The sequence below is a fragment of the Colobus angolensis genome, unplaced genomic scaffold (assembly GCF_000951035.1).
Source record: "Colobus angolensis palliatus isolate OR3802 unplaced genomic scaffold, Cang.pa_1.0 Scaffold134, whole genome shotgun sequence".
Classification (NCBI taxonomy): Eukaryota; Metazoa; Chordata; class Mammalia; order Primates; family Cercopithecidae; genus Colobus; species Colobus angolensis.
Genome location: NW_012114422.1, coordinates 55035 through 68254, shown reverse-complemented (window position 1 = coordinate 68254; position 13220 = coordinate 55035). Strand labels below are relative to the sequence as shown.

General features: G+C 36.0%; 1 protein-coding gene across 9 annotated transcripts in view; it reads left to right on the top strand.

Annotated features, from left to right (window-relative positions):
* HELLS (helicase, lymphoid-specific) overlaps positions 1–11231 on the top strand; it is a 56101-nt gene extending 44870 nt beyond the window's left edge. For 8 of the 9 annotated variants that reach the window (XM_011934300.1, XM_011934305.1, XM_011934304.1 and 5 more), the window contains 9 exons: positions 690–829; positions 917–1055; positions 2511–2594; positions 2675–2794; positions 3782–3898; positions 5497–5656; positions 6675–6771; positions 6850–6926; positions 10673–11230. In XM_011934300.1, the coding sequence (XP_011789690.1) occupies positions 690–829; positions 917–1055; positions 2511–2594; positions 2675–2794; positions 3782–3898; positions 5497–5656; positions 6675–6771; positions 6850–6926; positions 10673–10767 (1029 nt within the window). In that variant the 3' untranslated portion in view covers positions 10768–11230. Of the gene's footprint in view, positions 1–689; positions 830–916; positions 1056–2510; positions 2595–2674; positions 2795–3781; positions 3899–5496; positions 5657–6674; positions 6772–6849; positions 6927–10672 lie in introns of all 9 variants that reach the window. The other variant, XM_011934299.1, reaches the window with a different exon arrangement.
* The last annotated feature ends 1989 nt before the right edge of the window (positions 11232–13220 follow it).

Genomic DNA, 13220 nt, shown 5'->3' with positions numbered 1-13220 from the left:
GAGACAGAGTCTCACTCTGTCGCCCAGGCTGGAGTGTAGTGGCACAATCTTGGCTCACTGCAACCTCCACCTCCCAGGTTCACGCCATTCTCTTGCCTCAGCCTCCCGAGTAGCTGAGGACCCGCCACCATGGCTGGCTATTTTTTTCTGTTTTTTTTAGTAGAGATGGGATTTTACCATGTTAGCCAGGATGGTCTCGATCTCCTGACCCAGGTGATTCACCCGCGTTGGCCTCCCAAAGTGGTGGGATTACAGGCGTGAGCCACCGAGCCTGGCCTCTTCTCCCTTTTTAATAATTAATTATAATTAAAGGAAAGGTCTAGCTATTTATGAATTTACATTTCTTGTCTGTTAATGAGCAATTTCATCCAGTGTTAACCAGTCTGAAGAAATATCCTAGGTAGTGCAAATTTCTGGAGCCGTATTTCATCTTTAAGGTATTGAATCCTTTTGTGTAAGTTCAAAGTAGTTTTATTCACCCTTCATTTTTTCCTATTGAGATATGAAGGCCCTTCCTCTTACTTTTTCAGATATTGTCGTCCATGTTAAAATTAAACTAATTTCCTACAACATTTGTATTTGTCTATAGATTGTCATTGTGTACATAAAGTATGTGTTATTTTGTTTACATTTAGAACCTAAGGATATAGCTTTATAAACTGGCTTTCCTTTAATTCGTTCCCTTTTAGAAAGAAACAATTGAGTTAAGCCCTACTGGTCGACCAAAACGACGAACTAGAAAATCAATAAATTACAGCAAAATAGATGATTTTCCTAATGAATTGGAAAAATTGATCAGTCAGATACAGCCAGAGGTGGACCGAGAAAGGTTTGAATTTGAAAATGAATTTAAATATTCTTTAAACTGTGACCATTTTTTGTGTTTCTCATATATATGCATTATTTGTTTTGGTAGAACTGTTGTGGAAGTGAATATCCCTGTAGAATCTGAAGTTAATCTGAAGCTGCAGAATATAATGATGCTACTTCGTAAATGTTGCAATCATCCATATTTGATTGAGTATCCTATAGACCCTGTTACACAAGAATTTAAGGTGAATACTATTTAATTCTAATTTACTGTTTTGATTTATATTACTTTTATATTGGTGGAAAATGTTACTTTGTTTTGATTATAATTATTAAAAATAAGTATGGTGCTATTTGTCACTAAGATTGTAATCCTTCAGTAAGCTAAGACAATCTTCTCTCTGAAATTTCAGAGAACCTTTTCAGGGTTAGAGAAATGGTCACTTTCTATGAGCAACTAGTTTTTTTTTATTTTTTTATTTTTTATAGAGGCAGGGTCTTGCTGTGTTTCTCAGTCTGGTCTCAAACTCCTGGTTTCTCAGGCAATCCTGCTTCAGCCTCCCAGAGTGCTAGGATTACAGGCAAGAACCACCATGCCTGGCCTCTATGCAACTAATATTTTTATTTACATGTTTTATGTGAACAGCTAATAATTCTAAATTTAGTAATTGATTTGTACTCTGCATATTTACTTGCTATATTTTAGAGAGAGTGGTCATCTTTTCACTGTTTCTTTTATTATTAATATGTGGCTTATCAAAATCAACCTGGTTGCTCATTTCTTAAAGATCAACAGATAACCATAGAATAAAACTAATTTTTATTTGGAGGTTTTCACATTAAATAAATGAAGTTGCTTTCCTTGTAATTGATAGAAAGATAGCATAATATTAATAGAAATAAATTCTTAGTAACCTTCAATAACCCTTGTTTCGAAGTAGTTTGCAATAGACTTTTCCACTTCTGGCAATATTGACATTTTGGGCCAGATAATTCTTTCTTAGGAGGTAATGTTCCGTGCACTTAGGACATTTAGCAGCATCCCTGTCTTCTATCCATTAGATGCCAATAGTATTCACTTTCCTCAGTTATGACAACTAAAAAGTTTGCTGCCACCACCAAATATACCCTGGGGATAGGTGGAGGGCAAAATTGTCCCCATTTGAGAGGTGCACTGCTTTACATCTTTATTAGAGTAAGAAAGAAGACAAAACTTTCCCACTCAAATGGAAGTAGCTCTCTCATGAGGTCATTTCACCAGAAGGTGAAAAAGTTTATCCACAGTATTTGGATTACTTATCAGCTCCTGTATTTTCTCTAATTTCTGGTAAGAATTCTAGCAGTAGTTTACATATACATTTAGTTGGAAATAACTCAATTATAAAGAATAAGCCTGAGTATGTACCCATTAAGTTTGACATAATTGTTCTCTTTCACAACGACTTGGAGGGAGGAGTGTTGAGGTTAGATCAAAGTTATATTTGTATTTTATTTTGTTTTTGTGAAGTTGCTGGTTTTACATTCTAGAGTACGTCTTTGAGTAATAACTATTTTCTGATTTACAAAGATTGAATAACAGGTCAGTTTTTAAGTTTTTTAAGTGACTTGGCATTGAAAATTGAACTTTCCAAATGGCTTTTGTTTTAACAAAGCAAATGACATTTTTCTCTCAATTTTTTCTCTCTTTGCCCATTTTTAAGATCGATGAAGAATTGGTAACAAATTCTGGGAAATTCTTAATTTTGGATCGAATGCTGCCAGAACTAAAAAAAAGAGGTCACAAGGTGATACTTTTGATTGGAATTTTGGATTGTTCAATTATTTTTTTATTAATTGTTATAAATATTAAGATGTTTTATTTCAGGTGCTGCTTTTTTCACAAATGACAAGCATGTTGGACATTTTGATGGATTACTGCCATCTCAGAGATTTCAACTTCAGCAGGCTTGATGGGTCCATGTCTTATTCAGAGAGAGAAAAAAACGTAAGACTACTTATGTCATACATCCCAAACAATTCTTTTATAATTCCTATCTTGATTTCTGAAGTAATAGTCTAAATAGACCCACAAATTGATAAAAAGATAGAAATGACCAGAAACCCTGTGGTTTTATCAAAAATAAACATTTTGATTTAGTACTAAGAAGTCTTAATTTTTCATTCTCAAATATATATATCTTCTGGCACAATCTTAATAATATCCTACTTAACCATCACTGTAAGAATATTGGAATAGTAGGAAATTTTTTGTCTTTTTGCCCTGTTCTCAACTTTCTATTATGAAAATATCAACTGTATGGCAAAGTTGGAAAAAAAAAAAAAGCAACTGTAAATCTGCCTACAATCTGCGGCTAACATTTGACTATACCTTTTTAAAAACACGTTTCCTGTAATAGCAGCATTGCTGTATCCATTCAACATTTAATCCTGTTTTTTTTTGGTGCATTTTAAAATAAATTATAGATGATACTACCCTTTTCCGTAATGACTTCAGCATATTTTATCTTTTGGGGTAAAATTTACACATACTGAAGCACATAATGTAGACATTTGCTGAATCTTTCTGACAAGTGCGTATGTAAATTTATACCTAATCCCTATTAAGATATAGATGTTACTATGAGCCCAGAAAGTTTCCTGTGCCCCCTTCTAGTCAGTTCATCCTCCAAGTCACCCCATGTGTAAAGACAACAACTACAATTTTTTCATCATTTTTTGATACTAGCTTTTCTTATTTAAACGTTGTTGTGATGCATGGTTTTTAACAAAATTAAGGTCTCTTTAATATAGGTGCTTGGATGATAAAAGGTAACAGCACAGATTTTGTTAACATAATTGTTTTATAGATTTGAATGATTTGTTTGGCCTCCTTTGTTTAACTCTTTAATAGTTGTAACAAAACATTTTTCTCCTTCAGTCTTGTTGGTAGATTTCTTTTAATCTGTTGTATTTACATCCTTTTTGCTTTTAGATGCACAGCTTCAACATGGATCCAGAGGTATTTATCTTCTTAGTCAGTACACGAGCTGGTGGCCTGGGCATTAATCTGACTGCAGCAGATACAGTTATCATTTATGATAGTGATTGGGTAAGTTGGATGTACAGAGAGGAATATGCTGATTATATTTCCATTTAGATTTTTTTTTTTTTTGAAATGGAGTCTCACTCTGTTGCCCAGGCTGGAGTGCAGTGGCATGATCTCGGCTCGCTGCGACCTTCACCTCCCGGGTTCAAGTGATTCTCTTGCCTCAGCCTCCCAAGTAGCTGGGACTACAGGTGTGCACCACCATGCCAGGCTTTTTGCGTTTTTAGTAGAGACGGGGTTTCGCCGTGTTGGCCAGACTTGTCTCGAGTCCTTATCTCAGGTGATCCGCCCACCTCGGCCTCCCAAAGTGCTGGCATTATAGGCTTGAGCCACCACGCCCAGCCTGCATTCTGAATTTTTAAATTTTTTTGAGATGGAATTTCGTTCCTGTTGCCCAGGCTGGAGTGCAGTGGCGTGGACTGAGCTCACTGCCTGCCCCTCCCGGGTTCAAGTGATTCTCCTGCCTCAGCCTCCCAAGTAGTTGGGATAACAGTTTCCCGCCACCATGCCCAGCTAATTTTTGTATTAGAGATGGGGTTTCACCATGTTTGCCAGGCTGGTCCCGAACTGACGTCAGGTGATCCACCCTCCTCAGCCTCCCAAAGTGCTGGGATTACCAGCATTACTAGCATGAGCCACTGCGCCTGGCCATTCTGAATTTTTAATTTTTAATTGTACATGTTACAAATTTACTTACCTATTTTGAAAAGATACCCATTTTCAGCTAAGAGTTATTTCTTCATAAAGTTTTCTGCGTGTAAAAATTGAATTTTTTTTTTTTTTTTAACTTTTGCTTTTAGAGACAGGGTCTCACTTTATCACCCAGGCTTGAGTGCAGTGACACCATCACGGCTCAGTAGCCTTGACCTTTTGTGTTCAAGTGATCCTCCCACATCATCCTCTTGAGTAGCTGGGTCTATGAGTACATGCTACCATGCCCACAAAAAATGTAGAAATTAGCGAGACCATGCCTCACTGTTTTGCCTAGGCTGGTCTTGAGCTTTTATCCTCACATGATTCTCCTGCCTTGGCTTCCCAAAATGCTGAGATTACAGAAGTGAGTCATTGTGCCCAGCCTGAAATGTTTTCTTTGGGGTATTTAAACTTTTTTGTTAATATTGCCAAGGATCTGTGGAATGATAATTTTATCTATGAAGCCACTCTGGAAGTTTAAATTAAGACACCACTATTAGCCGGGCGCAATGGCTCAAGCCTGTAATCCCAGCACTTTGGGAGGCTGAGACGGGCGGATCACGAGGTCAGGAGATCGAGACCATCCTGGCTAACACGGTGAAACCCCGTCTCTACTAAAAATACAAAAAACTAGTCGGGCGAGGTGGCAGGCGCCTGTCGTCCCAGCTACTCCGGAGGCTGAGGCAGGAGAATGGCGTAAACCTGGGAGGCGGAGCTTGCAGTGAGTTGAGATCCGGCCACTGCACTCCAGCCCGGGCGACAGAGCAAGACTCCGTCTCAAAAAAAAAAAAAAAGGCACCACTATTTAAAAGTTCGTGACTACATTATTCATGTTGAGTTTATCCACGTGAGTTTACGTTAATTTTAAGCTAATACCGTTAAATGTTATTTTTCTTTTTAACTTTAAGAACCCCCAGTCGGATCTTCAGGCCCAGGATAGATGCCATAGAATTGGTCAGACAAAGCCAGTTGTTGTTTATCGCCTGGTTACAGCAAATACTGTTGATCAGAAAATTGTGGAAAGAGCAGCTGCTAAAAGGAAACTGGAAAAGCTGATCATCCATAAAAGTAAATAACACTTACGTAGTGCTTTATTGTTTAAATTGTGCATTATGTGTTGTGGATTTTTATAATTGTTTTTATATTCTTTATGAAATGTTACAGCCTGGGCTGGGTGCTGTGTCTCACACCTGTAATCCCACCACTTTGGGATGCCGAGGTGGGTGCATCACGAGGTCCGTTTAAGACACCATTTAACTTTTTTACTCAGGTTGTTCTTGAACACCTGGACTCAAGTGTTCATCCTGCCTCAGCCTCTCCAAGTGTTGGGGTTATAGATGTGAGCCACTGTGCTCAGCCTTATTGTCAGTTTTTTAGTAGATTAATTTTGTAGAAAATTTTGAAGGGATTTTTTTAATGCTGACATTTTTCAGTTGAGTTATTACATACATAAAGCAAAATGCACAGATACTAAATGTACAGGTTAATGAAGTTTGACCAGATGTATGTACTCATATGTAACTGTCATCCAGATCAGGGTAGCATTTTCATCATCCAAGAAATTTTCTTTGTTCACCCTTTCCGGTAATTACTACGCTCCCCTTAACATCACCAGGAAGCAACCAGTATTCTGATTTTTTTCACATTGTTGAGTCTTTTCTTTGTTTAGCTATTTCGTTGAATATATTTTTTCAGAGTCATCTGTGTTGTTTTTAGTAGAATTTTTTTTTAAATTGGTGAATAGTTTGTTTTTTCCATTCTCTTGTTGGTCATTTAAATTGTTTCTAGATTCTGGTTATTATGAATAAGCTGGTCCTGTACAAGTCTTTGTGAACATATGCATTTTTTGGTCCTTCATCTTAGGGAGGGTGCGTATTTAACTACTGGAAACTACCAACTTTTCCAAAGTGGATGTACCATTTTCCACTCCTACCAGCAAAGCCTGAGAGTTTTATTTGCTTTTATTCTTTATCAACACTTGTTTTTTGCCATCCTTCTTAATGCAAGCCATTGTGATTGGTTTGTAATATGTTGTGTTGTAGTTTTAAAAGGAATTTTAATGTTTTTAATTTCTCATTTTTTTTAGATCATTTCAAAGGTGGTCAATCTGGATTAAATCTGTCTAAGAATTTCTTAGATCCTAAGGAATTAATGGAATTATTAAAATCTAGAGATTATGAAAGGTGAGTTTTTAATTTTAGAAAGATTTAATTTGTAGCTTTGAATTATTCACATATACTTGAATATTTTGTTCTCTATAGGGAAATAAAAGGATCAAGAGAGAAGGTCATTAGTGATAAAGATCTAGAGTTGTTGTTAGATCGAAGTGATCTTATTGGTAAGTATCATGCTTTTTCTTAATGGAAGCTTCGAAACATACACACAATTAGCATAATATAATGAACCCCTTTTACAATTCATTCAGCCACACATGTCTAATCTTGTTTTATTGTCATTTTTCTTCTCAGAGTATTAAAATCAAATCTCAGACATAATGACATTTTGCCCATAAATGTCGTTATCTTTAACTTTTTCCGTAATTCAGATATTTTCTGTAGACTGGTAAATAAAACTTTTGTAAATATATTCAAGTTCCTGTCTTAGTTAAGAATACCAGTGCTTTGTTTTCATATTTTTTATCATACCAGAAGGCACATCATGTCTGGGTTTCTTATATCCAGTGAGCTAAGATTAATGAAGATAATATTACAAAATGTCTTGTCAGCCTTCATCCTTTATTTAATATGATGGTTTAGTTTAGTTTAGTTTAGTTCAGTTCAGTTTATTTTTGGAGAACAGAGTCTTACTCTGTCGCCCAGGCTAGAGTGCACTGACACAATCTCAGCTCACTGCAACCTCAGCCTCCTGGGTTCTAGCAATTCTCCTGCCTCAGCCTCCCCAGTAGCTAGTATTACAGTCGACTGCCACCACGCCTGGCTAATTTTTGTATTTTTAGTAGAGACAGGGTTTCGCCATGTTGACCAGGCTGGTCTTGAACTCCTGACCTCAGGTGATCTGCCCACCTCAACCTCCCAAAGCACTGGGATTACAGACGTGAGCCACTGCGCCTAGCCTAACATGATTTTTAGTATCCTTTAAAAATGGTTGATTAGAACCATTATTAACTTAATCATTGCAAAGTGATGATTTTCTTGTTCTGTCATTCTTTTATTAGCTGGGTTATTTAAGAACTTTCCCTTACAGTTTTCCTGAGATAGAAGAGAGGCAGGTTCACTTTCTTGCTTAGTATCTTTTGAAGAGCAAAACTTTTATATTTTGATGAATTCCAGTTTTAACGAATTTTTTCTGTCACTCATGATTTTTGTGTCATGTCTAATTACTCTTCTTAATTCAAGGTGTTGATATTTTCTTTTAACAGTTTTATAGTTTTTGCTCTTACATTTAGGTCTATGATCTATTTTCAGTGAATTTTCATCTTTTTGCATGTCAATATCCATTTGTTAGAAGTTGTTCCTTTTTTTGTTGGATTGCCTTGTCATCCTTGATGAAAATCATTTGATCATAAATATAAGGTTTTACTTCTGTATTCTCAGTTCTGTTCCATTGATCTCTGTGGTATTCCTATGCCAGTATTGCACTGATTTAATTAAGGTAGCTTTATGGGAAGTGTACTTTCTCTGGTTTTGTTCTTTTTTAAGATCGTTTTAGATATTCTGGATTATTTGCATGTTTATTTGAATTTTAACTTTGAAATGGTTTAGGGAGAAATATGAGAAATACAGCATTATGGTCAAATCTTAAATATATTAGAAAACAACATTATATGAGGTATGTAAGGACTGTTTAACATCTCATAATATTAATATAATCCATATTAATTAAATAATGGAGAACTAGATGATCACCTAATTAGTTACCAAAAACCAACTTGCCATAACATCATAATCATCTTCATAATTTTTTTGGTTTGAGACAAGGTTTCATTCTGCCACAGACGCTGGAGTTCAGTGATGTGATCATGGCTTACAGCAGCTTTAACCTGCTGGGGGCAGTCAATCCCTACACCTCAGCCTTCAGAGTTAATGGTACTGCAGGTGTGATTACTACGCCCTGCTAATTCTGTTTTGTGTATTTTGTAGAGACGGGTTTGCCGTGTTGCTCAAGATGATCTCACACTCCTGGGCTCAAGTGATCTGTCTCCTTCGGCCTCCTAAAGTGCTGGCATTATCAAAATTGCTTTTATTTGCAAGTTTTCTGGTTTGATTATCTTCAATGGAAGTCCAAGGGAATCCAGAATTTTTTAAAACAGAATTTAAGAAGATTGCTTATTAATAATATATGTAACAGCAGTAATTGTTTAATAATGAGGGTTTTTACAACAGCTACAAAACTACCATGCCTACAATTAAAGTCTAACAGTTTTTAACACGTTTATGTAAGGACAGAATTATGCAACATTGAAAGACATTAATAGAAAAACTAAGTAAACATACAGATTTAGCTGTATTTGTGGATATGAATGGTTACTACAAAGTATAAGTCAGTGTTTCCCAAAACTAACTTATATTCTTGAATTTTTCTTCTAATTAAAATCCTAGAATGACGACTGGGTGCGGTGGCTCACGCCTGTAATCCTAGCACTTTGGGAGGCTGAGACAGGTGGATCGCCTGAGCTCAGGAGTTCGAGACCAGCCTGGGCAACACGGTGAATCCCTGTCTCTACTAAAATAGAAAAAATTAGCCGGGCATGGAGGCATGTGCCTGTAATCCCAGCTACTCGGAAGGCTGAGGCAGGAGAATTGCTAGAACCTGGGAGGTGGAGGTTGCAGTGAATGGAGATTGTGCCACTGCACTCCAGCCTGGGTGACAGAGCGAGACTCCATCTCTTAAAAAAAAAAAAAAATCCCAGAATGACTTTTTGTAAGACAGACTGTTGTTAAAATTTATATGAAAGAGTAGTAAAGGGCCAGAACTAAGACAGTTTTGAAAAACAAGGTATTCTATACCAGGTATAAAGTCTTATTAAAAATTAAAAAGTTATAATAATCAGATGGTAGAATTAACACATGGTGTGATACATTGGCTGGAAGTACAATATGGTGAATCTAGAAAGACAACTTTCGTGAAAAGCTAGTAAATGTCAAATGGAATTTCAAACCACTCATAGGAAATTCCTATTAATCAATAGATGATCTGGGGAAATAGTAATTAATAGGGGAAAAATTAACTTAGGTTCTCCTCACCTCGCAGTGCACTTACAAACTTCAGATTGAGCAATCCATGTGTTCAAAACCTAAATATTTAAGGTAGAATTTTAACCAAAAAGATAGGAAAATATATTTATGATTTTAGAATTAGAAAATAATTCTTTATAATACAGAAATCACAAATTATATGATAGGTTTCATAGATTTTAATTACATTAATAGGAAAGACTACTATAAAACAGATGCCACCATAAAGAGATAAGAGACAAGCCACAAATAATATTTGCAACATATAACAAGAAGTGTTTAGGATATGCAAGTAAATAAAAGTTGATAATAAAAATGGATAATATAAGAGCAGGCTGTTACCAAGAGAGAAAGAAATGTCTAATGAACATACAAGGATGATTAGAAATTATTAATACAAATTAAAATCAGAGATATCATTTCACAGCTGTCATGTTGATAAAAATTTAGGAGACTTCATATTGTCATTGATTCAAAATGTTTCTCAAGGTAAGCTTTTCATGCTGTGTTTTCAGCTTTTAAATGAACCATGAATGGGCCTCTTTTTAAAACATTTCTCAAAGCATGATTCAAATTGATGTTGTTTATTGCTCTTTAACTTGTTTATCTTACCTTAAATTCAGCAAAAGAGATTTTGACTAGCAAACTGATGCTTTAGATTGTATGCTCCCAAGAGGCTGATTCTAGTTGTCGTATTAAGAATAGGATACCTTTTTGCTTTCACTGCTATTAAATCTTGGTGATTAAGGAAGAGAGTGCTCTATATTACTGTGAGTTTTGTAATTTTGGACAGATGACTCACTTCTCGTAACGTTATATTGGATGCTGCTTTTACGATTTCTTCTTCTTATACTTCTAAAATGTACCTGTTTTAATATTTTTCCCTTAGATCAAATGAATGCTTCAGGACCAATTAAAGAGAAGATGGGGATTTTCAAGATACTAGAAAATTCTGAAGATTCCAGTCCTGAATGTTTGTTTTAAACTGGAGCTCAAAAATAGATTTTAAGTTTATGTTTACGTCTAGTGATTTCCCTGTATTAGGTTTGGAATACTGATTGTCCACTTCACCTTTTTTATTATATCAGTTGACATGTAACTAGTACGATGCGTACTTAAATAGATGGTAATTTTCTGAGTCTTACCAAGAACAAAGGAGTACCCATATTAAGTTTAGATTTTCAGTTAATTTTTGAGACTGAGTAGTATTCTTGGATATAGGCTGATGTGTACTTAACTACTTCCAGATTTATACAGTCTTCCTGTGGAAGTTTAGTAAATGTCTTTTTCCCTCCTTCTAGTAATGCAGTTCATGGGTACTTCAGTTATGAAGTAGGCTTTTCATGGGGAGAGATTGGGATTATGCTCTTTATTGTTTAAGAAATTGTTTGATTTTAGAGTCTATTTCTGTGAGATAGTTTACCAAATAAATGTTCCTTATAAGATGATCTCATTAAATTATTTTTTCAGGAATAGCTTAGGTGCAATAATAGCAAAAGACTTGACTGTCGGTAGGATTTGATTATTTTGTTTTCTTGGTTTCATTCACTAGTACTATAGGAGTGTGTCATATAAAAGATTTCAAGTGGATGTTCTGTTAGCACAAGAGAAGTTTCTGAATGAAACTTTAGGGCATTGACAAATGACTAGAAATTGGAAATGGTAGTATATCATGCAAAACAAGACAGATCCTGAAAATTTATAGTGGTTAACTAGAACCATATAGAAGAGAACAGGCCTTAGGAGTATGTAAGTAATGCAACATCCGTAATAGAACAGCATAAAGGCCAAAAGGGGTACAATTTAGACCCTGTGTGAAAGGATATCAGGCAGTGAGGAAGAGAAATCCTGAATGTACCCTGGAGAGGGGAAGTACTCCATGAGCCATACATTTCTGTGCTGGTGTTTATTTCATGGAAAAATACTGCTGTTGTCATCCATATTCAAATGTAGATCAGATGATCTGTTTAGGATAATGAAACTGTCACTTAAGAAAAACTTAAATTGTTTTTTTCCTGTGTCCTGTTTGCACAGGTCTTTTTTCTTTAAAATTTTTATTTCATTAGTTTTGGGTTACAGGTGGAAAGTTTTGGTTATATGAATAAGTTCTTGGTTATATGACTAAGTTCTTTGGTGGTGAAGAAAAACTTCAGATAGAACATTTGGTTAAATAAAAGACTATAGAGCAGGTTTATTTGTTTTGTAAGTGAAAATGTTAACCCATCACATAAGCATGCTGACCTAGGCTTGCTTGAAACTCCTGATCTTGTCCTTAGTGACCCAGTCTTTTCTGTTACGTTGTCCTAAATGACTGATTTCATAGTTTTACTCTGTCATTGCATGTCTCATATCTTCTACCTCTCACTTTTCTCCCTATTGCCCTGAGAAAATAGACACAATCAGAAAAGAATCTTTAAATTTTATTTTTTTTATTTTTTGTTTATTTTTTATTTTTTTGAGACGGAGTCTCGCTCTGTCGCCCGGGCTGGAGTGCAGTGGCCGGATCTCAGCTCACTGCAAGCTCCGCCTCCCGGGTTCACGCCATTCTCCTGCCTCAGCCTCCCGAGTAGCTGGGACTACAGGCGCCAGCCACCTCGCCCGGCTAGCTTTTTGTATTTTTTAGTAGAGACGGGGTTTCACCGTGTTAGCCAGGATGGTCTCGAACTCCTGACCTCGTGATCCGCCCGTCTCGGCCTCCCAAAGTGCTGGGATTACAGGCTTGAGCCACCGCGCCCGGCCAGAAAAGAATCTTTAAAAGTTGTCACCATTGCATCTGTAAACCTAGCATCTGTGCCCACCTGTCCTTTATTATATACTATGGATATATTGTTTGTCCTAGCTTGAGCCAATTGCAATGTCTCATTTCTTTCATAACAAAACTCCTTGAAAAAGAATACTATTATCGCAAAACTCCTTGCCTGTATTCATTGTTTTTAGTTTGTTCTGTTTTTTTTCTGAACCAATTCCAATCAGATACTCATTTCCATTGGAGCCGTTTTTTTTTAAGGTCTCGTGATGTCAGTGAATTCATTTTACTTATCTATTAGCAGCGTTTCATACAGTTGTTGACTCCTCTCCATTAAAACACTTACTTTATTTGGCTCCTAGCAAACATATTTGCCTGCTTTTTCTTCCTATTTCTCTGACTCTTTTCTCAGTTTCCTTTGCTGTTTCCTTTTCTGTCCTCTAAATATTGGAATATCCTAAGCCTAGTTTGGGATTCCCTTGATGGTCTTCATTTCTTTAATAGGAGCTGTGCTGATGACTCAAATTTATATCTCCAGCCAGAACCTTTCTCCTGAATTCCAGATTCACATATCCAACTGTTTACTAGGTGCTTGATAACTATATCTGTACTTTTCATATTGTTGACTCCGAATTTGCTTCTTTTGCATTTTCCTTAGTTCAGTAAATGACAACTTTATTCTTCCAGTTGT